This window comes from Staurois parvus, unplaced genomic scaffold (genome assembly GCF_062004578.1).
Source record: "Staurois parvus isolate SC_StPar_1 unplaced genomic scaffold, SC_StPar_1.0 ptg001005l, whole genome shotgun sequence".
Classification (NCBI taxonomy): Eukaryota; Metazoa; Chordata; class Amphibia; order Anura; family Ranidae; genus Staurois; species Staurois parvus.
The window spans coordinates 555,966-581,518 of record NW_028318801.1 but is presented as its reverse complement, the minus strand read 5'-3'; the positions used below and the strand labels follow the sequence as shown (position 1 = coordinate 581,518).

The following is a 25,553-nucleotide window of genomic DNA, read 5'->3' as shown; positions in this document are numbered from 1 at the left end:
AGCGCATTGTAGAGAGCAGAGCACATTTTAGAGAGCAGAGCACATTATAGAGAGCAGAGCACATTGTACAGAGCAGAGCAGAGGGCATTGTAGAGAGCAGAGGGCATTGTAGAGAGCAGAGGGCATTGTAGAGAGCAGAGAGCAGAGCGCATTGTAGAGAGCAGAGAGCAAAGCGCATTGTAGAGAGCAGAGCGCATTGTAGAGAGCAGAGAGCAGAGCGCATTGTAGAGAGCAGAGCGCATTGTAGAGAGCAGAGTGCATTGTAGAGAGCAGAGCGCATTGTAGAGAGCAGAGCGCATTGTAGAGAGCAGAGCGCATTGTAGAGAGCAGAGAGCAGAGCGCATTGTAGAGAGCAGAGCGCATTGTAGAGAGCAGAGCGCATTGTAGAGAGCAGAGAGCAGAGTGCATTGTAGAGAGCAGAGTGCATTGTAGAGAGCAGAGCGCATTGTAGAGAGCAAAGAGCAAAGCACATTGTAGAGAGCAGAGAGCAGAGCGCATTGTAGAGAGCAGAGAGCAGAGCGCATTGTAGAGAGCAGAGAGCAGAGCGCATTGTAGAGAGCAGAGTGCATTGTAGAGAGCAGAGAGCAGAGCGCATTGTAGAGAGCAGAGCGCATTGTAGAGAGCAGAGAGCAGAGCGTATTGTAGAGAGCAGAGCGCATTGTAGAGAGCAGAGAGCAGAGCGCATTGTAGAGAGCAGAGAGCAGTGCACATGAGCCACTGAAATCTAAACTCAATGCTCCGCAACGCAATGGACGTTCCCATCATTTTGTTATCACAGGTTCACATTATATACATCAGAAGCAGAATGTCAGTTGAAATGTCAGTTGAAGTGATTTGTAAATATCAGTAGCTATACCTGTGTGCGTCCTCGCAGGTGTCAGAACGTATACTATTGCAGCTCGGAGTGTCACAGGGAGAACTGGCCTATGCACAAGAAGTTCTGCAGGAAACTGAAACTGGCTGCCATTGACAGACTGGTGGAGTGGCTGATCTTCACAGGTATGTGTGAGTTTTCTCCTGATCGGGGAAGTTGGGAAATGAAGTGCCAGGTCAGTAAAGGAGAACAGAAATGGAAGAAGGGCTGCAGCAGAAATGGTTATGACTACATGGCGATGTTCAAATACAGATGACTTAACCACTTACCCTCTTGAGGATTCCCCCCCCCTTCCTCACCAGGCCATTTTTTGCTATACGGCGTTGCGTTACTTTAACTGACAATTACGCGATCATGCAGCGCTGCACCCAAATGAAATTTACATCCTTTTTTTCCCACGAATTGAGCTTTCTTTCGGTAGTATTTGATTGCCAATGTGTTTTTTATTTTTTGCGCTATAAGCAAAAAAAAATCCGCCAATTTTGAGAAAAAACCTAAATTTTGGACCATTTGCTATTAAACATGTCCAGTCTGCTCCATGTCTTTGCTAAAAAAAAATCCTAATACGTGTAAATTAATTGGTTTACGTGAAAGTTGTAGCGTCTACAAATGGCGGTATAGATACTAGGACTTTTTTTTTTTCTACTAGTAATGGCAGCGATCAGCGACTTTTAGTGGGACTGCGGCGGACATTCCGACACAGGGGGGGGCGAACTTGGTGTCACTGACATCTTCAGTGACACCAATACAGTGATCAGTGCAAAAAAAAAAAGCATTGACACTGTACTAGTGGCACTGGACAGGAAGGGGTTAATGTGAGGGGCGATCAAAGGGTTAACTGTGTGTGTTTTACTATGGGGGTGGGGGGTGTGTGCTTCACTGTAAGCACACTGATCGGGATGGCTGCACTGTGCACAGCCATCCCGAGCAGTGTGCTTGAGTTGACAGGGAGGAAGATTGTTTGTAAACAAAACAATCTTCCTCCCCGTCGGAGATGCTCGGTAATCACCGGGCTCCAGCAGGTAATTACGGTCCGGAACCCGGTGAATGGCGACCCGTGTAGGGCACACGTGCCCCCTACCCTGGAAGTGCAAAATCACGTATATATATGTGATTATGTGCAGAGGTGCCGCCCTGTAGCAGTATATCTGTTATAGGGCGGTCCTTAAGTGGTTAAAGAAGAACTGCAGGCAAACTGCTAAACACTCCACTGAAATACATAAATGGGAGTTATTTTATCTGCCAAAGGATTTGTAATTCTATCTGGCCAGTCCTTAGATTTACGCAGCTTAGCCAGACAGCAAAGCAATTCGGTAACCTTTCCGTTGCTGCAGTTAAGGAATAAAGGTTGGTCACCATGATTGCATCTGACTGAGCCAGAACCTTTTACAAGTTCCTTGCTTGTTATGGGACTACAGCTGTTGAAAGATGTACAACCCACCACATTCGTAATATAAATGACTCAACTGACAAACTCCTCCAGTTGATGGGGGGGGGGAGGGGTATCACACATGGACCCTAGGGCAGTGAACTTTGGCACTTGCCGTGCGTATCTTGTACCTTTTGCTGAATATGCGATGATGTATTAGGCTATATAAAGCACATACAAGAGAGTTAAATTAGTACAGGAGTACCTCGGTTTACGAATTTAATGCGTTCTGCGGGACTTTTCGTATAGCGAGAAATTCGTAAACCGAAATGCTGTTTCCCATTGGAGTGCATTGAAAACCAATTAATTTGTTCCGGAGTTCAGCAAAAAGTTTAAAAAATTCTTTGTTTTTGGTCAAAACTCTTTATAAAGTGCACTTTAAAGGCATAAATACTGTACAGGGACATGATAAAAAAAAAATCATAAATGCATTGAAAACCAATTAATCCGTTCCGGAGGTCAGAAGAAGGTCAAAAAATGTTTTATCTGTTCAAAACGCTTTATAAAGTGGACTTTAAAGACATAAATACTGTACAGGGAAATGATTAAAGAAAAATATGTAAATGCATTGAAAACCAATTATTCTGTTTCGGAGGTCAGAAAAAAGTAAAAAAAAGTCTTTATCTGTTCAAAACTCTTTATAAAGTGCACTTTAAAGGCATAATTACTGTACAGGGACATGATTAAAGAAAAATTTGTAAATGCATTGAAAACCAATTAATCCTTTCGTATTGCGGGAACAATTTGTAAACCGAGGCATTCTTTTCAATGGATTTTTATTCATAAACTGAAAATTTTGTTAACCGGGGCGTTCATAAACCGAGGTATATCTGTAGTTGTGTCTCTGACATACCACCCAAAAAGATATCCACCCAAAAGTGATGTGTCAGCTTTTGCTGGCAAGAGAAATGGGTTGCTGGCATCTTAGATCTCCCAGTTAATCCAGCAGTTAGTTAAGCTGGCCATACACATATAGATTTTCATTCAAGAATTTTGCTTTCAAGAATATTCGCTTGATTTTCTAATCGTTAGTGGGGGTCAAATCGATGTTAGTTTTCGACTGCAGTGATGGGAACATTTGAAGGGGAAGGAAGGAAAACTTTCATCGATCAAACTAATTTTTGGCCAGTGTATGTGGTTATCGTTCAGAAATGAAATTCATTTTAAACTCGAATGTTAAAAGCAAAAGACAATTTTTGGACATTAGTCCATTCACCGAATGTTCAAAGAATTTTCTTATAACTTTTCATACGAATATTCTTGTCTGAAAATTTACACGTGTATGGCCAGCTATACACCCACAACATTCCCTGTTCTCATCATCTTCCTCAGCTATTGCAAAACAAATGATGAAAGGCCATCTTTTAATGGATTTCCTAATGTATCTTAACATATCGTTGGGGAATACAGCTAAGTGAGGGTGACATCTTCATTATAGCCTATTGTGCAAACTGATACATGCAGGGCTGTGACTGGGAGGGGGGATGCCGCAGTTTTAGTGTTTTCATGTGTTGGGGGTGCCGTGAGGCAGCAGCCCGTATTCAGCTGACTTGAGAGCCCATGCTCGCCCCTTCCATTCTTTCATCTTCCATCCAGTGATGTCTCTGGTGAGGTCCATTGTCTGCACCAGTGGAGAACTTAGGTCTTCACCCAGAACAAGCACAGGTAGACCTACCCTATCCTTGTAAGCAGCCCACAGTGGTGAAGTACATACATGATGTCTTCACCCACAAACACCACACATTCTTCAGGTAGGTAGACCTACCCTATCCTTTTAAGCAGCCCACAGTAGTGAAGTACATACATGATGTCTTCATTCAGAAAAACCACACTTCCTTCAGGTAGGTAGACCTACCCTATCCTTGTAAGCAGCCTACAGTAGTGAAGTACATACATGATGTCTTCATTCAGAAAAAACACACTTCCTTCAGGTAGGTAGACCTACCCTATCCTTGTAAGCAGCCCACAGTAGTGAAGTACATACATGATGTCTTCATTCAGAAAAAACACACTTCCTTCAGGTAGGTAGACCTACCCTATCCTTGTAAGCAGCCCACAGTGGTGAAGTACATACATGATGTCTTCACCCAGGCAAACCACACGTCCTTCAGGTAGGTAGACCTACCCTATTCTTGTAAGCAGCCCACAGTGGTGAAGTACATGCATGATGTCTTCACCCAGAAAAAACACACATCCTTCAGGTAGGTAGACCTACCCTATCCTTGTAAGCAGCCCACAGTAGTGAAGTACATACATGATGTCTTCACCCAGAAAAACCACACTTCCTTCAGATAGGTAGACCTATCCTATCCTTGTGAGCAGCCCACAGTGGTGAAGTGCATACATGATCTCTTTACCCAGAAAAACCACACTTCTTTCATGTAGGTAGACGTACCCTATCCTTGTAAGCAGCCCACAGTAGTGAGGTGCATACATGATGTCTTCATCCAGAAAAACCACACTTCCTTCAAGTAGGTAGACCTACCCTATCCTTGTAAGCAGCCCACAGTGGTGAAGTATATACATGATGGCTTCACCCAGGAAAACCACACGTCCTTAAGGTAGGTAGACCTACCCTATCCTTGTGAGCAACCCACAGTGGTGAAGTGTATGCATGATGCAGTGCTAATGACATAAGTAGATCATCTTAAAAGCAACGGTCTGCCTTTTGCTGAGGTGGTCAAGGTTGGGTAGAACTCCATCCAGGGGGTGCAATACAATAGTGCCAAACCATGGGCGAGGTGGTTCAAACTCTGTTTGCTCTTTAACAATTCCTGGAGCATACTATATGTTTCTTGTAGGAGATATTTCTTTCACCACCTCCCCTTGGACAATGTCCATTTCCAATGTGAACACCTGGGGTGACTGGTTCTCCATGCAGGAGGAAGATAAGAGTCACGCTCTAGTATTAACTAGTCCTTGTATCTTATTCTGTTGTCAACAAAACAACAACATACATGTCTTCACCCAGAAAAAACACACTTCCTTCAGGTAAGTAGACCTACCCTATCCTTGTAAGCAAGCCCACATTGGTAACGTTCCTTGAGAATGTTTCGGGTTTTTTTTTGGTGAAGATATCATGTATGCAGTTGTTTTGATGACAACAGAATAAAATATCAGGATCAGGGGTGTATTTACCACAAGGTAAACAAGGCATTTGCCTAGGGCGGCATTTTTTAAGGGGGCAGCAGCATTTTTCAGGTGGGCAGCGCTGCCCCCTGAAAGAAGGTATGGAAGAAGGGACACACGCAGCACGGGGACCAGGTGGGATCTGAGAGAGGTTACAGGTTGCTTGATAGTGTATGCAGAGCAAGACTCTTGTTCCCGGGGATGTCCAGAGCTGTGAATGGGAGTGTCTTATCTCTTCCCAGGGTTGCCAGTGTATGGGCGGCGGTGGTAGTGGAAGGCTCTCTCGGGTGGGTGGGGGGCTGGGGTGTTGTTGGTCAAAGTCAGGCTCTCTTCGTGGGGGAAGGAGGTGTTGGTCGGTGTCAAGGTCTCTCCGTGAGGGGAAGCCAATTTTTGTGTTGCCTAGGGCAGCATGAAACCTAAATACACCACTAATCAGGATGAGCCAATACTTGAGTGCGACTCTTATCTTCTTACATCTTTAATTGTTGAACGGAGATGGGCTACAGGAACTTGCACTCGGATCGCCCATGAATGACAGGAGGTGAGGATCTGAAGTGGTGTTGTGAATTGGGGTATGTTCTTATCATAGGTCCCAGCTGCAGAAGATGATCGGTGGCACCCACATCAGGAAAAGGGGGTTGGCATAGATTGACTTCTTCACCCCTGGGCACTAGATGACCTTGTTTTAGCACTGGCTACAGGAAACCTCATGGGTACAAGAAAATAAGGAAGCCACCACGTGACTTAACACAATACTCACTCCAGACTAAAATATCATTTTTGCTGGAGCTGGCCTTCAAGAAACATCTTTTTAATAGAAGCTGCATACCCCCTCTTTTTTAAGTGAAAAAAAATTATTTGGAAGATTTACAACGGTGATAAAAATAAATCAGTTTGCCTTTTCTTTTCTGTGATGTTGTCATGGTCACCAACCCAAGTTAATTCTCCAAAATATTCTCCTGCAGAAATATTGAACAGCACACAGAAATATTTGAAATATTATTTGAGAATTTGCTTGTGCCACTGACACAAGTAGATCACCCTAAAAACAAAGGTCTGCTTTTTGCTGCAGTGGTCAAGGTTGGGGAGATCTCCATCCAGGGGGTACAATACAGTGGGGACAAACCAAAGGGGAGGCAGTTAAAACTCTGTTTGCTCTTTAACAATCCTTGAATCATACTGTATGTTTTTGTAGGCGATATTCCTTTCACCACCTCCCCTTGGACCACGTCCATTTCTGATGTGAAGACCTGGGATGACTGGTTCTCCATACAGGAGAACCTTGAGGAGAAGATAGCCAACATCATGGCAGGACGTTACATAGGCATCCTCTGGTCCAATTGTGGAAAGCCAAAACCTGAGAACGCCGAACTGCGAGAGTCCATAAAACGCCTGACCACTGACTTTTTCACAAGGCCATTGACTATCGGTTTTGCTATGAATGCCTTCCGCATCGATCCCTTCACCGGTCCAATCACTGTACATGTGGTTGGCGCCTCTCATATTGAGACTTTGAATATCCGGGAAACAGACTACGATGAGCTTGCCAAGATGTTTCCAGGGAACCAGGGTCTAGAGGTGGTTATGGTCGGCCCAGAAGTGGTCAATGGCCCAGTGATGAGACTTCCACTGACAGCTTATGGCCCACGTGGAAAAGTCTACCTGAGCGGTTACAAAGCCCTATATCATGTCTTCTGGGAGACGCTGGTGGAGAACCAACGAGCAGCGAGGCCTGATCTCGTGGTGGGCTTCCATCCAGGTATTTATCTCATGTTGCTTTCTCTGTAATCTGTGCATCGTGATACTTGATCTACCACTAATCAGGATGTGTGGAATTTGGAATCCTCAGAACAGAACTGCAATCCATAGCTTCTGTAGTTGTAAAATATTCTGCCAGAGCAGGTGACAAGGCAGCATCCTGTAGAGCTATACATTTAACTTCTGGCAAAAGGGTAGGGTCTATATATACTCTATGAATAGCTACAGTATATACATATTAAAGGGAAACTATCATACTTGGGGGTCAGATTATTTCCAGCTTTCTTTAAAGTTCCTCGTTTTTAGATTTGTTACTTAATATAAATGGCAGTAACACACAGAATAAAGATCCTGAGACAGATACTATATATAGCAAGTGACACTGGTACGAACATGGACTATTTTCCCTTAAAAAAAAACCCCAAAAGATTTCAGTTTTAACCAGAAGCCTATATTGTAACGGACCCCAGACACTCATGACCAGGGGCGGACTGACAACTCATGGGGCCCCAGGGCAATAGGGGATCATGGGGCCCCTGTGTCCTTGCCCAAACTCAAAAAAGCCTATGAAAAAGGTACCAGGGGCATCTCATGGGGCCCCCTACTGACCCCGGGCCCTCGGGCAGTGCCCGAGTTTCCAAATGGTCAGTCCGCCCCTGCTCACGACTGGGTATCTCTGTCAAGAAGCTGCTTCTCAGGCTCTGGAACACAAGACCAGTGAATCTGGCTATTGCTACCCCAAGATCCAGACAACACCAGTCTTGAAGTAAACCAGAAGGTAGACTACTTTATTTGAACACAGATACAAGATATATACACTCAGGGGACAGTCCCCCCTCCCTGCATAATGACACTGGGTGGGGCAATCTACATTTAGTAACAAGAAACACACAGGTATTCAAACTTCACACCAGCAGACAGTCCCATCAGGAGGGAGGGCTGCTGGAGACACCCCCTCACTAAGCTAATACACATACATCCCATAATAGTTTGCTCCCAAGCCAGACAAACAATAGAACAATGGGATGCAACCACATAACATTAAACAATCGACAACCCCCACCCCACCTATCTCCTAGACATGTCTACACAGTCTGAGACAAAGCCCACCCAATATTAGGACAGATCACCCTGTACTCCTTACAGGCACAGGGTGATTTACACATAAGAGGGATATGGGGAGCTGAGACGGGGGTCTCCCCACCTCTCCAAAGTGAGCTGGGTTCCATGGGCCCCCCACCCAAAGTGACTCCCGTCACCTATATAACTTCTAGAAAGGACATTCTTGCCTAAAGCAAATTTAACCTAGAGGACCCATCCCCAAAAAAAAAAAACGGCATTGGCCCTGGCTTCTGATGGTTTCGGGGAGCCATCCCCAAATGTAAATGTAAAAAAAAAAAACAACCCCAAAATTAAAAAATCTTACCTTGGTCCCAGATTTCAGCACTTCCTGGGAGGCTTAGCTGATGTGAAAGCTGCAGTGTGCCGGAGCACATTCTCGCAGGATTTCACGTGGTCAGCTTGCCTGGGAGGCAGGAACACCAAGGAACACACAAAGGAAGCAATACAAAGACAACATGATTATTTTTAACACAAGTACATGGCACAACAGACACATATCAGGAATATGAAATGTTGGGGCAATTTGCAAAAAATGTGCCCTCACTTCCTGTTGTGTCTGGGTAAGTGAAGGGTAATCTCACCAATGCAGCACAGACAGAAAAGAAAATCTTAACAGAGGTTTCAAGCATTGTCTACCATATCCAAAACAAAAAAAATGGCTTTAGATATATTTTTGAGGCTTTGTTCACACCTGTGCATTGTGATCATAAAATCGCATGCTTTCCCACAAAGCTCACAAAACTGCAAACGTGCGGCAGTGCCATTCATTCTTGACGCATCTCGCTAACGCATGTGCATTCACTCATGCCAAAACACATAGAGGTTGATTTACTAAAGGCAAATAGACTGTGCACTTTGCAAGTGCAGTTGCTCCAGAGCTTAGTAGATGAGGTAAAGCTTCACTTTACAAAGAATACCCAATCACATGCAGGGAAAATTAAAAAAAACACATTTTTTGCTTGCACGTGATTGGATGATGGAAGTCTGCAAAGCCCTGCAGCAACCGCTCTTGCAGAGTGCAACTACACTTTGCAAAGTGCACATTCTACAGTATTTTCTTTTAGTAAATCAACCCCATAGAACCTTGATATAAATGAATAAGTGCAGCACTAATAGTATTAAATATATTAGTTCATACATATAAAAATATGCCAAACGAAGCAATCCAAAAGTGACAGTCTGTGCAGCTCTAGGTGAGAAATAACAACAAGATCCAGTGTCGATGCTCCAAAACAGTGTGGTAGAAATACGCACTCACCAGATGCGTAATGTAAATACGCATTAAATAAATCAGTAGAGGTCCCCTTTAGGAGTCGGATATGATCCTGGCCAAGGATAATCCTCCCTCTGAGGCAAAGGTGGTGCTGTCGGAGCTCACAGGAGATAAGAGATCCAGTCAACAGAGGTCCCTTTAAGGGGTGGATGGGTGTAGATGCCTGATGCACTTCTTCAGAGGTGGATACCAATACTGCCATGACCTTCGTTCATTGTATTTATAGACAAAGCGGCATGTGCGCATTACGCCAGCGCCATTTTGTCAAAGAGCGGAATATATTATATGCGCGGCGCCATTTTGCCGTGGGTTTTGAAAGGGATGATAAATATAAGAACAAAGTAAGTAACGAGGACTAATTGTAGGTGCATTAATATAATGAAATGACTAAAACACAGTAGCCTGATTAGTCCTAGGTGGCAACCAAAGGCATGATACGCAGAATATTTAAGTGAATAAACAATGGATAATATAAAAATACCAAAGGCATGATGCGCAAAATACTACAGTGGATACAAATATCAAACGGTCCAACCAAGAGGTGGCGACATATCCGATACATGATCTTACAATAGGTGATCAATGAGAAATGTTAAAGTAAACGATAAATATTATTAATATGCTAAAAATTAGGCATAGATATAAAAAAATTAATGAAATAATAAAATATTAACGCACCCATAAAAAGTTAATAGGTATGCACATTAAGAATAGTAATGTATCAAAAAAATCCAAAAAGACGTATATAAGATAATAAAATACAAGCAATATATACGTTAAGAAAAATAAAAACAAAAACCATGACAAAAAGGTAAGATCAAAGATAAAACCGAATGTCATAAGGTAATAAACAATACAATACGAATATTAAAATGGGAAGTACCTAAAAATAATACCCATATAAAAGGTTAATATGACATACTGAATAATAAAACAAATAAAATGAAAAATGAAAAAAATGTATATAGATATATAGAGTAAAAAGTTATAAATGAGATAAGTAATACATAGACCATATAACGAGTGCTAACTATTATCTATGAACAGTTCACGTCTACTTCAACATTATGTCCAGCAGGATAGAGAGTACCCAATTCAAAGATGAGTTTGGTCTCCAATTAGGAGATCGCTCTTGTCTTATGCATGCCCCTCGAGTGTGGGGTGATTACGTCAATGCCCACAAATGTAAGAGTGAAGGGGTCTCTATTGTGGTACCGTCTGTAATGCATGGATAACGAGTGCTCTTTGTAACCTCTCTTGATATTGTAAACATGCTCTCGCACGCGGTCTCTTAACCTTCTGGTAGTACGTTCCACATAATGTTTAGAGCAAGGGCACTCAAGTAAATAAACAACATACCGACTATTACAGCAAATAAACCTATCTATGTTATATGATATTCCTGAGTGGTGGGACGTGTATGAGGTGACCTTCTTTTTCCTCTCGTCATTACATCTATATATGATGCACTTATTACAAGGGAAAAAACCCTTAAGATTGAAGAGCATAGGGGATCTGGTGGGGGGGTTAACAAGGTTAGGTGATATTCTATCCCTAAGTGATGTGGTCTTACGAAAAATGACCGCAGGCCTATCTGGTAAAATTCCTGATAGCACTGGATCTGCTTTTAATATTGACCAGTTCTTTTTAATGATGTGGCGTACGGCCCTATGTTGAGTGGAAAAAGTGGTAATGAAAGGGCACACCATATTTTTCACTGGTTTGATTCTATTATCCAATAGTTCATCCCTATTCATTCCTGCCACCAGTTTGAGGGTGTTATCCAAAACCTCATTGTCGTAACCCTTTTCAAGGAATCTGTGCTTGAGTATTGAGGCCTGTAAGTGATAGCTCACTAGGTCCATACAGTTCCTCCTAATCCTAAGGAATTGGCCTTTAGGAATTAGCCAACCAACTCGGGTGGTGGCAGCTGTCCACCGGGATCTAACTGTTACGGTCGGTCAGTTTAAAATATGATTTAGTAGCTACTCTTCATTTAAGGTTCATCAGGGTGAGGTCGAGGAAATTAATTTCCGTAACACTATAGTTATAAGAAAGGCTGATGTTAATACTATTATTATATAGTGTCCCAAAAAAATTTTTGAGCGATTGTTCGTCACCATTCCATAATAGGACGACATCATCTATGTAGCGGGAGGTGCAGCGCTATACAAACTAACAGACAATAATAAAATCCAGAATCAAATTCATATAATATACAGTGACTGTGTGCTAATAAAATAAAGCCACTGGATGGTGGCTATAAAGTGAAAGAAGTGCAAAATAAATAAAAGAGTCCAATGAAGGGGTGCTCTTAAGATCCGAGATGATCCTCAGACGTCCAATAATTGGAACCGCAAGGTGATAAGTAATGTAAAGATTGCGCACTCACCAGATACGCAATCTTTATGCGCATTTGTATATTTGTATATAGTATCACTGGACCTCTGGTGTCATCAGACTGATCTGGTCAGATCTGGTCAGCATGACTTTCGCTGCCTGGCACTCGGATAGATGCGGCTGCTCTGTACATCTGGCTGGTTTTCACCAGAACTCCTCTACTGCCACGTCCAGCAACCTCTCCGAACTCCTTCCGGACGGAGTTCGGAGAGGTTGCTGGACGTGGCAGTAGAGGAGTTCTGGTTAAAACCAGCCAGATCTACAGAGCAGCCGCATCTATCCGAGTGCCAGGCAGCGAAAGTCATGCTGACCAGATCTGACCAGACCAGTCTGATGACACCAGAGGTCCAGTGATACTATATACAAATGCGCATAAAGATTGCGTATCTGGTGAGTGTGCAATCTTTACATTACTTATCACCTTGCGGTTCCAATTATTGGACGTCTGAGGATCATCTTGGATCTTAAGAGCACCCCTTCATTGGACTCTTTTATTTATTTTGCACTTCTTTCACTTTATAGCCACCATCCAGTGGCTTTATTTTATTAGCACACAGTCACTGTATATTATATGAATTTGATTCTGGATTTTATTATTGTCTGTTAGTTTGTATAGCGCTGCACCTCCCCCTCCTTTTGTATATCTACATCTCTGAAGGTTGTATATGGTGCCTTTTTTGGTGTACAGCTGCTGTTTATCTATTCAAGCGCTCACTTACTCTGTTTTTTTGTTTTTATCATCTATGTAGCGTTTGTATAGCATTAACTCAGGCCACTCCCTAGCATAAATAATGTCCTCTTTCCAAAAGGACATACAGAGGTTCGCAAGGCTGGGAGCAAATTTAGCTCCCATTGCTATGCCTTTGGTTTGTAAAATATACTTATCCTCAAAACAAAAGTAGTTTTTACGCATCGCAAAATTTAGTAGATCTAGTATAAAATGTATTTGTAATGGTGGTAATGAACTCTCATGTTTCAGGTAAAAATCTGCTGCCCGCATGCCTTCAATGTGATCAATATTACTGTATAGCGCCGCTACATTGACTGTAACAAAGAATGTAGTAGGTGTTGTGACAATGTCTTTAATGACATTCAGTACCTATTTCGTGTCCCTTAGGTATGATGAGGTTTGTATTACTAGAGGTTGCAAGAAGTGGTCGATGTATTCACCGATTTTAGAACATAGTGAATTTATCCCATTAACAATGGGTCTGCCAGGGGGCTTAACAGGGTCTTTATGGTTTTAGGTAGTATATAAAGGACAGGTAATTTAGGTGCTTTAGGACACAAGAATTCGTTCTCTTTCTTTTTAATGATATTCTTCTCATAACCTGCCTTAATAATGGCCTTGAGGGAACGCTTATACAGTCAGGTCCATAAATATTGGGACATCGACACAATTCTAACATTTTTGGCTCTATACACCACCACAATGGATTTGAAATGAAATGAACAAGATGTGCTTTAACTGCAGACTGTCAGCTTTAATTTGAGGGTATTTACATCCAAATCAGGTGAACGGTGTAGGAATTACAAGATTGCGATTCTGATGATCATATCATTTACTTTAACATTTCTCATTGATCACCTATTGTAAGATCATGTATCGGATATGTCGCCACCTCTTGGTTGGACCGTTTGATATTTGTATCCACTGTAGTATTTTGCGCATCATGCCTTTGGTATTTTTATATTATCCGTTGTTTATTCACTTAAATATTCTGCGTATCATGCCTTTGGTTGCCACCTAGGACTAATCAGGCTACTGTGTTTTAGTCATTTCATTATATTAATGCACCTACAATTAGTCCTCGTTACTTACTTTGTTCTTATATTTATCATCCCTTTCAAAACCCACGGCAAAATGGCGCCGCGCATATACTATATTCTGCTCTTCGACAAAATGGCGCTGGCGTAATGCGCACATGCCGTTTTGTCTATAAATACAATGAACGAACGTCATGGCAGTATTGGTATCCACCTCTGAAGAAGTGCATCAGGCATCTACACCCATCCATCCCTTAAAGGGACCTCTGGTTGACTGGATCTCTTATCTCCTGTGAGCTCCGACACCTTTGCCTCAGAGGGAGGATTATCCTTGGCCAGGATCATATCCGACTCCTAAAGGGGACTTCTACTGATTTATTTAATGCGTATTTACATTACGCATCTGGTGAGTGCGTATTTCTACCACACTGTTTTGGAGCATCGACACTGGATCTTGTTGTTTTTTCTCACCTAGAGCTGCACAGACTGTCACTTTTGGATTGCTTCGTTTGGCATATTTTTATATGTATGAACTAATATATTTACTACTATTAGTGCTGCACTTATTCATTTATATCAAGGTACTATGGGGTTGATTTACTAAAAGAAAATACTGTAGACTGTGCACTTTGCAAAGTGTAGTTGCACTCTGCAAGAGCAGTTGCTGCAGGGCTTTGCAGACTTCCATCATCCAATCACGTGCAAGCAAAAAATGTGTTTTTTTTAATTTTCCCTGCATGTGATTGGGTATTCTTTGTAAAGTGAAGCTTTACCTCATCTACTAAGCTCTGGAGCAACTGCACTAGCAAAGTGCACAGTCTATTTGCCTTTAGTAAATCAACCTCTATGTGTTTTGGCATGAGTGAATGCACATGCGTTAGCAAGATGCGTCAAGAATGAATGGCACTGCCGCACCTTTGCAGTTTTGTGAGCTTTGTGGGAAAGAATGCGATTTTATGATCACAACGCACAGGTGTGAACAAAGCCTCAAAAATATATCTAAAGCCATTTTTTTTGTTTTGGATATGGTAGACAATGCTTGAAACCTCTGTTAAGATTTTCTTTTCTGTCTGTGCTGCATTGGTGAGATTACCCTTCACTTACCCAGACACAACAGGAAGTGAGGGCACATTTTTTGCAAATGTCCCCAACATTTCATATTCCTGATATGTGTCTGTTGTGCCATGTACTTGTGTTAAAAATAATCATGTTGTCTTTGTATTGCTTCCTTTGTGTGTTCCTTGGTGTTCCTGCCTCCCAGGCAAGCTGACCACGTGAAATCCTGCGAGAATGTGCTCCGGCACACTGCAGCTTTCACATCAGCTAAGCCTCCCAGGAAGTGCTGAAATCTGGGACCAAGGTAAGATTTTTTAATTTTGGGGTTGTTTTTTTTTTACAATATTTACATTTGGGGATGGCTCCCCGAAACCATCAGAAGCCAGGGCCAATTAGTATTTTGCACATCATGCCTTTGGTATTTTTATATTATCCATTTTTTAGTCACTTAAGTATTCTGCGTATCATGCCTTTGATTGCCACCTACGACTAATCAGGCTACTGTGTTTTAGTCATTTCATTATATTACCCTCCCTGTCGGTATTCCCCAGTGTAGCTCAGGGTAAAGTTTCAGCACCACAAGCGGTAACCTCGAGCTACACTCGGGCTTACCATGCGGCGCTGCTCCGGGATCTGTTCTTCTCTTACCTTGTCCTGCGCTCCCGCGATGTCCTCCTGCAGTGTCCCCGGCAATGTCCTCCGGCTGATGCCGGCATCTGTCTTCCGGGTTCCGTTCCCTGCGACGTCGGGATGTACGGGGGATGGAACTGGCGGGAAATTTGAAAATGACAAAAAGAGACATTCACTAAATTCCCTAAAATCACATAGTATAACATTCCTGTATCAAACCATTTCACATACATTTTGTCCCGAGTGCTTTGTCCGGCGCCCTGCCTGCATTTTTACTGTTCTTTCTGCCTGGAAACTGAGAAACGTCCATGGCGTCCAAAAAGCGTCCCTTTAGGTTAAAAGCAGTTTTAGACCATCTAGAGAACAGCGATAGTAAATCAGAGCCACTTGCAGAATTGAGTGATAATGATTCGTGGGGGAAATTCCTCATCAGACACTGAAAACGATTCTGCGACTTTGCTCAGCGATGTGCGATCTTGGCGCTATATTTCAAAGTTCAGTGTTTTTGGTTTGATTATATTATTGAATTAAATTTATTATTATATTATTATTTTTTATGATTATTTATTAAATTATAATTTATGATTTCGTGTTTCAAGTTTTATCATACCCGGGATGTTTACTAGACTCTTGTTCGGACAGATTTCAGGGAGTTATTCCTAAAAATTACAGGCCTACAATAAAAAAACTACATATTTCCATGCAAAATAATGCTACCGCTTTCAGCACCAAAAATCGGAAATAATTAGACCGCTAGGGAGGTTAAGTATTCTGCGCATCATGCCTTTGGTTGCCACCTAGGACTAATCAGGCTACTGTGTTTTAGTCATTTCATTATATTAACTCCCCTGACGGTATTCCTGAGTGTAGCTCGGGGTAAAGTTTCAGCACCACAAGCGGTAACCCTAAGCTACACTCGGGCTTACCATGCGGCGCTGCTCTGGGATCTGTTCTTCTCTTACCTTGTCCTGCGCTCCCGCGATGTCCCTCCTGCAGTGTCCCCGGCAATGTCCTCCGGCTGATGCCAGCATCTGTCATCTGGGTTCCGTTCCCTGCGACGTCGGGACATATGGGGGACGGAACTGGCGGGAAATTTGAAAATGACAAAAAGTGACATTCACTAAAATCTCATAGTATAACATTCCTGTATCAAACCATTTCACATACATTTTGTCCCGAGTGCTTTGTCCGGCGCCCTGCCTGCATTTTTACTGTTCTTTCTGCCTGGAAACTGAGAAACGTCCATGGCGTCCAAAAAGCGTCCCTTTAGGTCAAAAGCGGTTTTAGACCGGCTAGAGAACAGCGATAGTAAATCAGAACCACTTGCAGAATTGAGTGATAATGATTTGTGGGGGAAATTCGTCATCAGACACTGAAAACGATTCTGCGACTTTGCTCAGCGATGTGCGAACTTGGCGCTCTATTTCACATTTCATTGTTTTTGGTTTGATTATATTATTGAATTAAATTTATTATTATTATATTATTATTTTTTATGATTATTTATTATATTATAATTTATGATTTTGTGTTTCAAGTTTTATCATACCCGGGATGTTTACCAGACTCTTGTTCAGACAGATTTCAGTGAGTTATTCCTAAATATTACAGGCCTACAATAAAAAAAATACATATTTCCATACAAAAAAAATGTACCGTTTTGAGCACAGAAATATGGACATAATCAGAATGCTAGGGAGGTTAATGCACCTACAATTAGTCCTCGTTACTTACTTTGTTCTTATATTTATCATGCCTTTCAAAACTCGTGGCAAAATGGCACCGCACATGCGTGCGCGCATATACTATATTTTGCTGTTCGACAAAATGGTGCTGGTGTAATGCGCACGCGCCGCTTTGTCTATAAATACAATGAACGAACGTCATGGCAGTATTGGTATCCACTTCCGAAGAAGTGTGTTCGCATGAAACGCATTAGGAGGAGCCAATACGCTGTGACGTCACACCACCGGAGCCACGTGGAGACCCGGCGGCCATCTTGCTTTCTGGACAGTTAGTCCATTCTTCATTAGCTGCATACTATCAATTACTCTAATTAATTTATGAATTTGCAAATTCGATTAATTAGTAAACACATTGATTTTACCTACTACACTATGGGCACTTTTTATGCGGAGCATGCATGCGGAGCAATTCATTTATAGAGCCCACCTGATCCAGCCCACTGCATTATCTAGAGAAGGGAGTTCCTGGCATACAGGCATCTACACCCATCCATCCCTTAAAGGGACCTCTAGTTGACTGGATCTCTTATCTCCTGTGAGCTCCGACACCACCACCTTTGCCTCAGAGGGAGGATTATCCTTGGCCAGGATCATATCCGACTCCTAAAGGGGGCCTCTACTGATTTATCTAATGCGTATTTACATTACGCATCTGGTGAGTGCGTATTTCTACCACACTGTTTTGGAGCACCGACACTGGATCTTGTTGTTATTTCTCACCTAGACCTGCACAGACTGTCACTTTTGGATTACTTCACTTGGCATATTTTTATATGTATGGACTAATATATTTACTACTATTAGCGCTGCACTTATTCATTTATATCAAGTTTTGAGGAGGTTTTTATATTGGTTACCTTTAGTGCTTTAGCTGCTACCCTTAGAGCGCTCACTTTTTTATTCTTCTTTAACCCCATAGTACCACGGTAGCATTCATTTTGGTGCGATTTTTTTCTTTTGCATGTTTCTCTCACGTAGGGCAGCTCATGGAAATAACTGGACTGCTTTAATCGTGACGCACGGGAATGCGGAAAAAAGGGCTTGCGCCCTGTCACACCTGTAATGAGTGAATGGAGCGGAAATGATAGGTGCACTTTACAACAAAGTGCATTTATGCTTTTTGCCCCATTCCCTTTATGTCAGCCTGAGCTGTCTGTTTATATGGCAGCACAGTGGCTAAGTGGTTAGCACTTCTGCCTGCCAGTACTAGAGTCATTGGTTCAAATCCCAACCATGGCACCACCTGCCTGGAGTTTGCATGTTCTGCCTGTGTGGGCTTCCTCTGGGAACTCCAAAGACATGCTGGTAGGTTAATTGTCTCCTGTCTAAATTGTCCCTAGTATGTGTATGTATGAATGTGAGTTAGGGACCTTAGACTGTATGCCCCTTGAGGGTTAGAGACTGATATGAATGTACAATATATATGTAAAGTGCTGCGTAAATTGATGACGCTATATAAGTACCATAGATAAATATCCAGTAGCATAAATCTGGCTGCACACATACAGTACATTAGTTCTTTTTCAATCAGCAAGCCAAAGGATTCCTCCATCCACACAAACAAGGTGGATGGAGGATTCTCCCCCACCGGGACAATGGGGTTGATTTCCTGAAACTGAAGAGTGCAAAATCTGGTGCAGCTCTGCATGGTATTACTTTATTATTATACAGGATTTATATAGCGCCAACAGTTTGCGCAGCGCTTTACAAAATGAAGGCAAACATTACAATTACAATACAATTTGGTACAAGAGGAAACAGAGGGCCCGGCTCATCAGAGCTTACAATCTAGGAGGAAGGGTTGAGTGATACAAAAGGTAATAGCTGTGGGGGAGATGAGTTGATGGAGGAAATAAACGGCAGTTTACTAAATAGAAGCAGGATGGGCTTCTTTAAAGAGAAAGGCTTTCAGGGATTGTCTAAAGGTGGATAGATTAGGAGATAGCCACACAGATTGGGGTAGGGAGTTCCATAGGATGGGAGAAGCTCAGGAGAAGTCCTGGAGGTGAGCAAGGGAGGAGCTGACACGGGAACTAGAGAGAAGAAGGTCTTGGGAGTTGTGGATGGCTTTGTAAGTTGTTGTTAGTATTTTGAATTTTTTTTTCGTTGGGTGAGTGGAAGCCAGTGTAGGGATTGGCAGAGAGGGATGGAGGACGCTGAATGGGGGCCAGTAGAGGGATTGACAGAGAGGGGTGGAGGACACTGAATGGGAAGCCAGTGGGGGTATTGGCAGAGAGGGGTGGAGGACACTGAATGGGGGCCAGTGGAGGTATTGACAGAGAGGGGTGGAGGACTCTGAATGGGGGCCAGTGGAGGGATTGGCAGAGAGGGGTGGAGGACACTGAATGGGAAGCCAGTGGGGGTATTGGCAGAGAGGGGTGGAGGACATTGAATGGGGGCCAGTGGAGGTATTGACAGAGAGGGGTGGAGGACACTGAATGGGGGCCAGTGGAGGGATTGGCAGAGAGGGGTGGAGGACACTGAATGGGGGCCAGTGGAGGGATTGGCAGAGAGGGGTGGAGGACACTGTGTGGAGGCCAGTGGAGGGATTGGAAGAGAGGGATGGAGGACACTGGATGGAGGCCAGTGGAGGAATTGGCAGAGAGGGGTGGAGGACACTGTGTGGAGGCCAGTGGAGGTATTGGCAGAGAGGGGTGGAGGACACTGAGTGGAGGCCAGTGGAGGGATTGGCAGAGAGGGATGGAGGACACTGAGTGGAGGCCAGTGGAGGGATTGGCAGAGAGGGGTGGAGGACACTGAATGGGGGCCAGTGGAGGGATTGGCAGAGAGGGGTGGAGGACACTGAGTGGAGGCCAGTGGAGGGATTGGCAGAGAGGGATGGAGGACACTGAGTGGAGGCCAGTGGAGGGATTGGCAGAGAGGGGTGGAGGACACTGAGTGGAGGCCAGTGGAGGGATTGGCAGAGAGGGATGGAGGACACTGAGTGGAGGCCAGTGGAGGGATTGGCAGAGAGGGGTGGAGGACACTGAGTGGAGGCCAGTGGAGGAATTGGCAGAGAGGGGTGGAGGACACTGAGTGGAGGCCAGTGGAGGGATTGGCAGAGATGGGTGGAGGACACTGAATGGAGGCCAGTGGAGGGATTGGCAAAGAGCAGTAACAGCCACTGAATGGTTAGTAAGGTGGATGAGTCTGGCAGTAGCATTCATGATGGACTGGAGGGGGATAACCTATGGAAAGGTAAGCCAATGAGGGAGTAGCAGTAGTCGAGGCGAGAGATAACCAGGGAGTGAATTAGGAGCTTTGTGGTATCATTTGTTAAAAAGGGGCGTATTTTGGAGATGTTGCGGAGGTACATCCAATCAGCTTCTAACTTCAGCTTCTTCATTTAAGTTTCCAGTAAAACCTGGAATCTGATTGGTTTCTATGCAGAGCTGCACCAGACTTTGCACTCTCCAGTTTTAGTAAATCAACACCAAAGTATTATGACAGCAGCCCCTGACACTGTAAGAATAGACTGATCAGTGGCTGGAGCTGCTGATCATCAAAATATTTCCAACTTGTCCCTTTACGTCACTTGTCACACCACTGCCATTTAAAATAGTGTGATTTTTGTGCATTTTCAGCACGATTTCAGGGGAGATTTCCGAAGACTTTATTGCTACTTGTGAATATTTTCAACGATTTCTTGCGATTTGCAGTTCAATTTCCATTATTTTCTATGTATGTGAAATCGCAACAAAACTGCAGAAGAGGTAATGCCAGAACTACTTTAAAAAAATCATGCTGCAGCAAAATAGCACATATTAAGACACTGACATTAACATTCATTACATGCGGATTTCAGGTGCGATTTCAATTTGTAAATCGCACATGAAATCGCACTAGTATGACTGGGCACTAATAGAAGTTGATTAAACGATCGACTTCTGTCAACTGGGAACGGCCACACACTGATCGAAATTCATAGGCATCCATGGGGAGGTAATGCACAGGGGTGGCCAGGACAGTGAAGACTTGCACCATTGGATGTAAGTAAATAACAGAATTGCGCCCATCAGTATGCATCTACCCACATGGAAGAAAAATATATTTGAAATATATTTTAAAAATATTATTCCCAAATATATTGACATATATTTGAAATGCAACAATTTGGGCCGTATTCAATATATTTCAACATATATTTTAATAAATATATATATATATACTGTATGTTGAAATGTGTTTTTATATATTACAAAATATATGAAAAATTTTTTAAAAATATACATTTTTAACCACTTCCCATCCAGCCCATCTATATAAACGACTGGACAGGAGCAGTGCAGGGGTGGGTTGCCGTTCATAAACGACGCCCGCCATTTTAGCCTGTGCACGTTCCCTAGGAACACTGATCGCTGTACAGGACCTCTGTGTGAGGTCCCGATCATGTGATTACTGATTGGCCAATCAGTGATCACATGAATAGTAGTAAGCAAGATGTCACTTGTGACATCATTGCTTACTACTAGTGAAATCTGTGAATGATCACAGAGATCACATGGTACAAGGCTATCCACAACAGCCTTGTACCATGTGACAAACTGTGACCAATCACAGCTCTCACAGTATTTCTCAATGGCTGCAAGAATGCAGCCAGAGAGAAGGAGAAATTATTACTATTACAGCCTTTATGGATGGAAAAGCAATCAGTGTACCACAAGTAGTGCAGTGTCACTATGGTGACACTGTACTGCTAGGGTGACAGTATGTTATAAAAAAAACAAATAATAATATAAAAAAAAACTTAAAAAAATGTTTGTGAAAAATTATAATTGTTGGTTATAAACTAGTTTGGGTAATTTTTTTTTACTTTACTAAAAAGATAGCTAAATAGATTTTGGCCAATATTTATGAAAACAGATTATTTATTTGCAAACTTTTATAAGAAAAACACTTTTTTTCAAAATGTTTGGACTTTTTCATTTATATAGCAAAAAAAAAAAAAAAATCCCAGTGGTGAATAAATACCACCAAAATAAAGTTTTATCTGTTTCAAAACAATGCTAGAAAATTCATACGGGTACAGTGTTGCATGATCGCGCAATTGTCATCCAAAGTGTGAAAGCGCTGAAAGCTGAAAATTGGCCTGGACAGGAAGGGGGTGGAAGTGTCCGGACTGGAAGTGGTTAAATATTTTCTTCATTTTTTTTAACATATATAAAAAGTCATTTTAACATATATTTATACATATATTTGTAGATGCATTCCAAAAATGTAGATTTGTATTATAAAGACATACAGTATATTTGAAATGTATTTTTTAAAATATTTTCATATACTTTGTAATAAAAACGAATATCAACATAAAGTATATATATATATATATATATATATATATTTATTAAAATATATTTTGAAAAATATTGAATATGGTCAAAATTGTAGCAATATATTTGGAAAGAATATTTTTAAAACATATTTCAAATATATTTTTCTTCCATATAGGATATTGGGGGGGGGTTGGTTATGTTGGGTCGGGGGAAGGGGGTAAAAAAGGGTAAGTGCACTTATCCTTTAAGCCTTCGAATACACGATGACAGGATGAGCTCAGAGGTGCCGGGTTACAGTCCAATGCTACAAATGTTGTGGACTCCATCGTTACATCTTTAGATGGAACCAAACAATGCCATGCATTTATGGCCCTTGTAGAGGTTTATCTGAGAATCTCCTGCGAAGCCCCTTTTATCCGACCCCTGCCTGCCAAAATCGGTAGCCTGAAACCCCAGAGCAGCAGGAGAGAGCCGGAATAATCTCCCAACTACGCCATTGCAAGTCTTGTGGAGATACACGGGGACAGCTGTACATATAACATGGATCTGGGCCTGGGATAAAGAGGGCCAACCAGACAGGTGGTTAAGTGAGGTCAAGCCCAGGATGGACAGGTAGTGGGGAATGCTGGGAGGAGAGCTAGAAATGCAGATTAAATTTAGACTCACAGCGATTTATTGGGCATTTATTGCTTGTTCTAGAGACTTAGAGACCAAATTATTATTCGGCATTAACGAGAAACAGAAAAATAAAGAAATTAATAAATAAAGCGTATTTAAACCCAAGAACTGTGTAATATATTGCAGCTTAGATGTGTCTGCATTAGTTTTCTTTTTCAGGCTTTTGTTTCCTTTATTTTCACCTGGTGATCCTGCACACTTCCTGTCCTAGGGTGACAATGCTCACTCATCATATTGTATCTGTAAAGGGTGTTTTCACCCTAGGACTACAAACAGCTCCCCATCTCCAATTCTCAATAACATAAAGCAGGGGCCTCCGGACCTTCTAAACTAAGGGCCAGTTTACTGTCCTTCAGACTCAAGGAGGGCCGGACTCTTGGGAGCAGAAAAAGTCCTGACTTCTGCAGAATAAACAATGCCACATCTTTGGTATCACTGGGAGGAATAGCACCTCATCGTTACTGTCATTGGGCCCCATTGTTGGTTTCATTGGGAGGTCTTGTGCCCCATCATTGGTTTCTTTGGGAGGAATTGTGACCCGTCATTGGTATCAGTGGGAGGGATAGTGCACCATCATTGGTATCAGTGGGAGGGATAGTGCACCATCATTGGTATCAGTGGGAGGAATAGTGCCCCATCATTGATATCAGTGGGAGGAATAGTGCCCCATCATTGGTATCAGTGGGAGGAATAGTGCCCCATCATTGGTATCAGTGGGAGGAATAGTGTCCTATCATTGGTATCAGTGGGAGGAATAGTGCCCCACCATTGGTATCAGTGGAAGGAATAGCACCCCATCATTGGTATCAGTGGGAGGAATAGTGTCCCATCATTGGTATCAGTGGGAGGAATAGTGCCCCATCATTGGTATCAGTGGGAGGAATAGCGCCCCATCATTGGTATCAGTGGGAGGAATAGTGCCCCATCATTGGTATCAGTGGGAGGAATAGTGCCCCATCATTGGAGTCAGTGGGAGGAATAGTGCCCCATCATTGGTATCAGTGGGAGGAATAGTGCCCCATCATTGGTATCAGTGACAGGAATAGTGCCCCATCATTGGTATCAGTGGGAGGAATAGTGTCCCATCATAGGTATCAGTGGGAGGAATAGTGTCCCATCATTGGTGTCAGTGGTAGGAATAGTGTCCCATCATTGGTATCAGTGGGAGGAATAGTGCCCCATCTCTGGTATCAGTGGGAGGAATAGTGTCCCATCATTGGTATCAGTGGGAGGAATAGTGCCCCATCATTGGTGTCAGTGAGAGGAATAGTGCTCCATCATTGGTATCAGTGAGAGGAATAGTGTCCCATCATTGGTATCAGTGGGAGGAAGAGTGCTCCATCATTGGTATCAGTGGGAGGAATAGTGCCCCATCATTGGTATCAGTGGGAGGAATAGTGTCCCATCATTGGTATCAGTGGGAGGGATAGTGCTCCATTATTGTATCAGTGGGAGGAATAGTGCCCCATCATTGGTGTCAGTGGGAGGAATAGTGCTCCATCATTGGTATCAGTGGGAGGAATAGTGTCCCATCATTGGTATTAGTGGGAGGAATAGTGCCCCATCATTGGTATCAGTGGGAGGAATAGTTCCCCATCATTGGTATCAGTGGGAGGAATAGTGCCCCATCATTGGTATTAGTGGGAGGAATAGTGCCCCATCATTGGTATCAATGGGAGGAATAGTGTCCCATCATTGGTGTCAGTGGAAGGAATAGTGCCCCATCATTGGTATCAGTAGGAGGAATAGTGCCCCATCATTGGTATCAGTGGGAGGAATAGTGCCCCATCATTGGTATCAGTGGGAGGAATAGTGCCCCATCATTGGTGTCAGTTGGAGGAATAGTGCCTCATCATTGGTATCAGTGGGAAGAATAGTGCCTCATCATTGGTATCAGTGGGAGGAATAGTGCCCCATCATTGGTATCAGTGGGAGGAATAATGCCCCATCATTGGTATCAGTGGGAGGAATAGTGCCCCATCATTGGTGTCAGTGGGAGGAATAGCGCCCCACCATTGGTATCAGTGGGAGGAATAGTGCCCCATCATTGGTATCAGTGGGAGGAATAGTGCCCCATCATTGGTATCAGTAGGAGGAATAGCGCCCCACCATTGGTATCAGTGGGAGGAATAGTGCCCCATCATTGGTGTCAGTGGGAGGAATAGCGCCCCACCATTGGTATCAGTGGGAGGAATAGTGCCCCATCATTGGTATCAGTGGGAGGAATAGTGCCCCATCATTGTATCAGTGGGAGGAATAGTGCCCCATCATTGGTATCAGTGGGAGGAATAGTGCTCTGTCATTTTTATCAGTGGGAGGAATACCACACCATCATTGGTTTCATTGAGAGGAATTGTGCCCCATATATACACCCATATGGAAGAAAAATATATTTGAAATATATTTGAAAAATATTCTT

The 25,553-nt window shown here is 42.9% G+C and overlaps 1 protein-coding gene across 1 annotated transcript in view; it reads left to right on the top strand.

The window, feature by feature from the left end:
• Positions 1 to 25,553, top strand: part of MSS51 (MSS51 mitochondrial translational activator) — a 58,457-nt gene that overhangs the window by 26,761 nt on the left and 6,143 nt on the right. The window contains exons 4-5 of the mRNA XM_089657499.1: positions 875 to 999; positions 6,628 to 7,191. Coding sequence (XP_089513625.1) covers positions 875 to 999; positions 6,628 to 7,191 — 689 coding nt within the window. The remainder of the gene's footprint in view (positions 1 to 874; positions 1,000 to 6,627; positions 7,192 to 25,553) is intronic.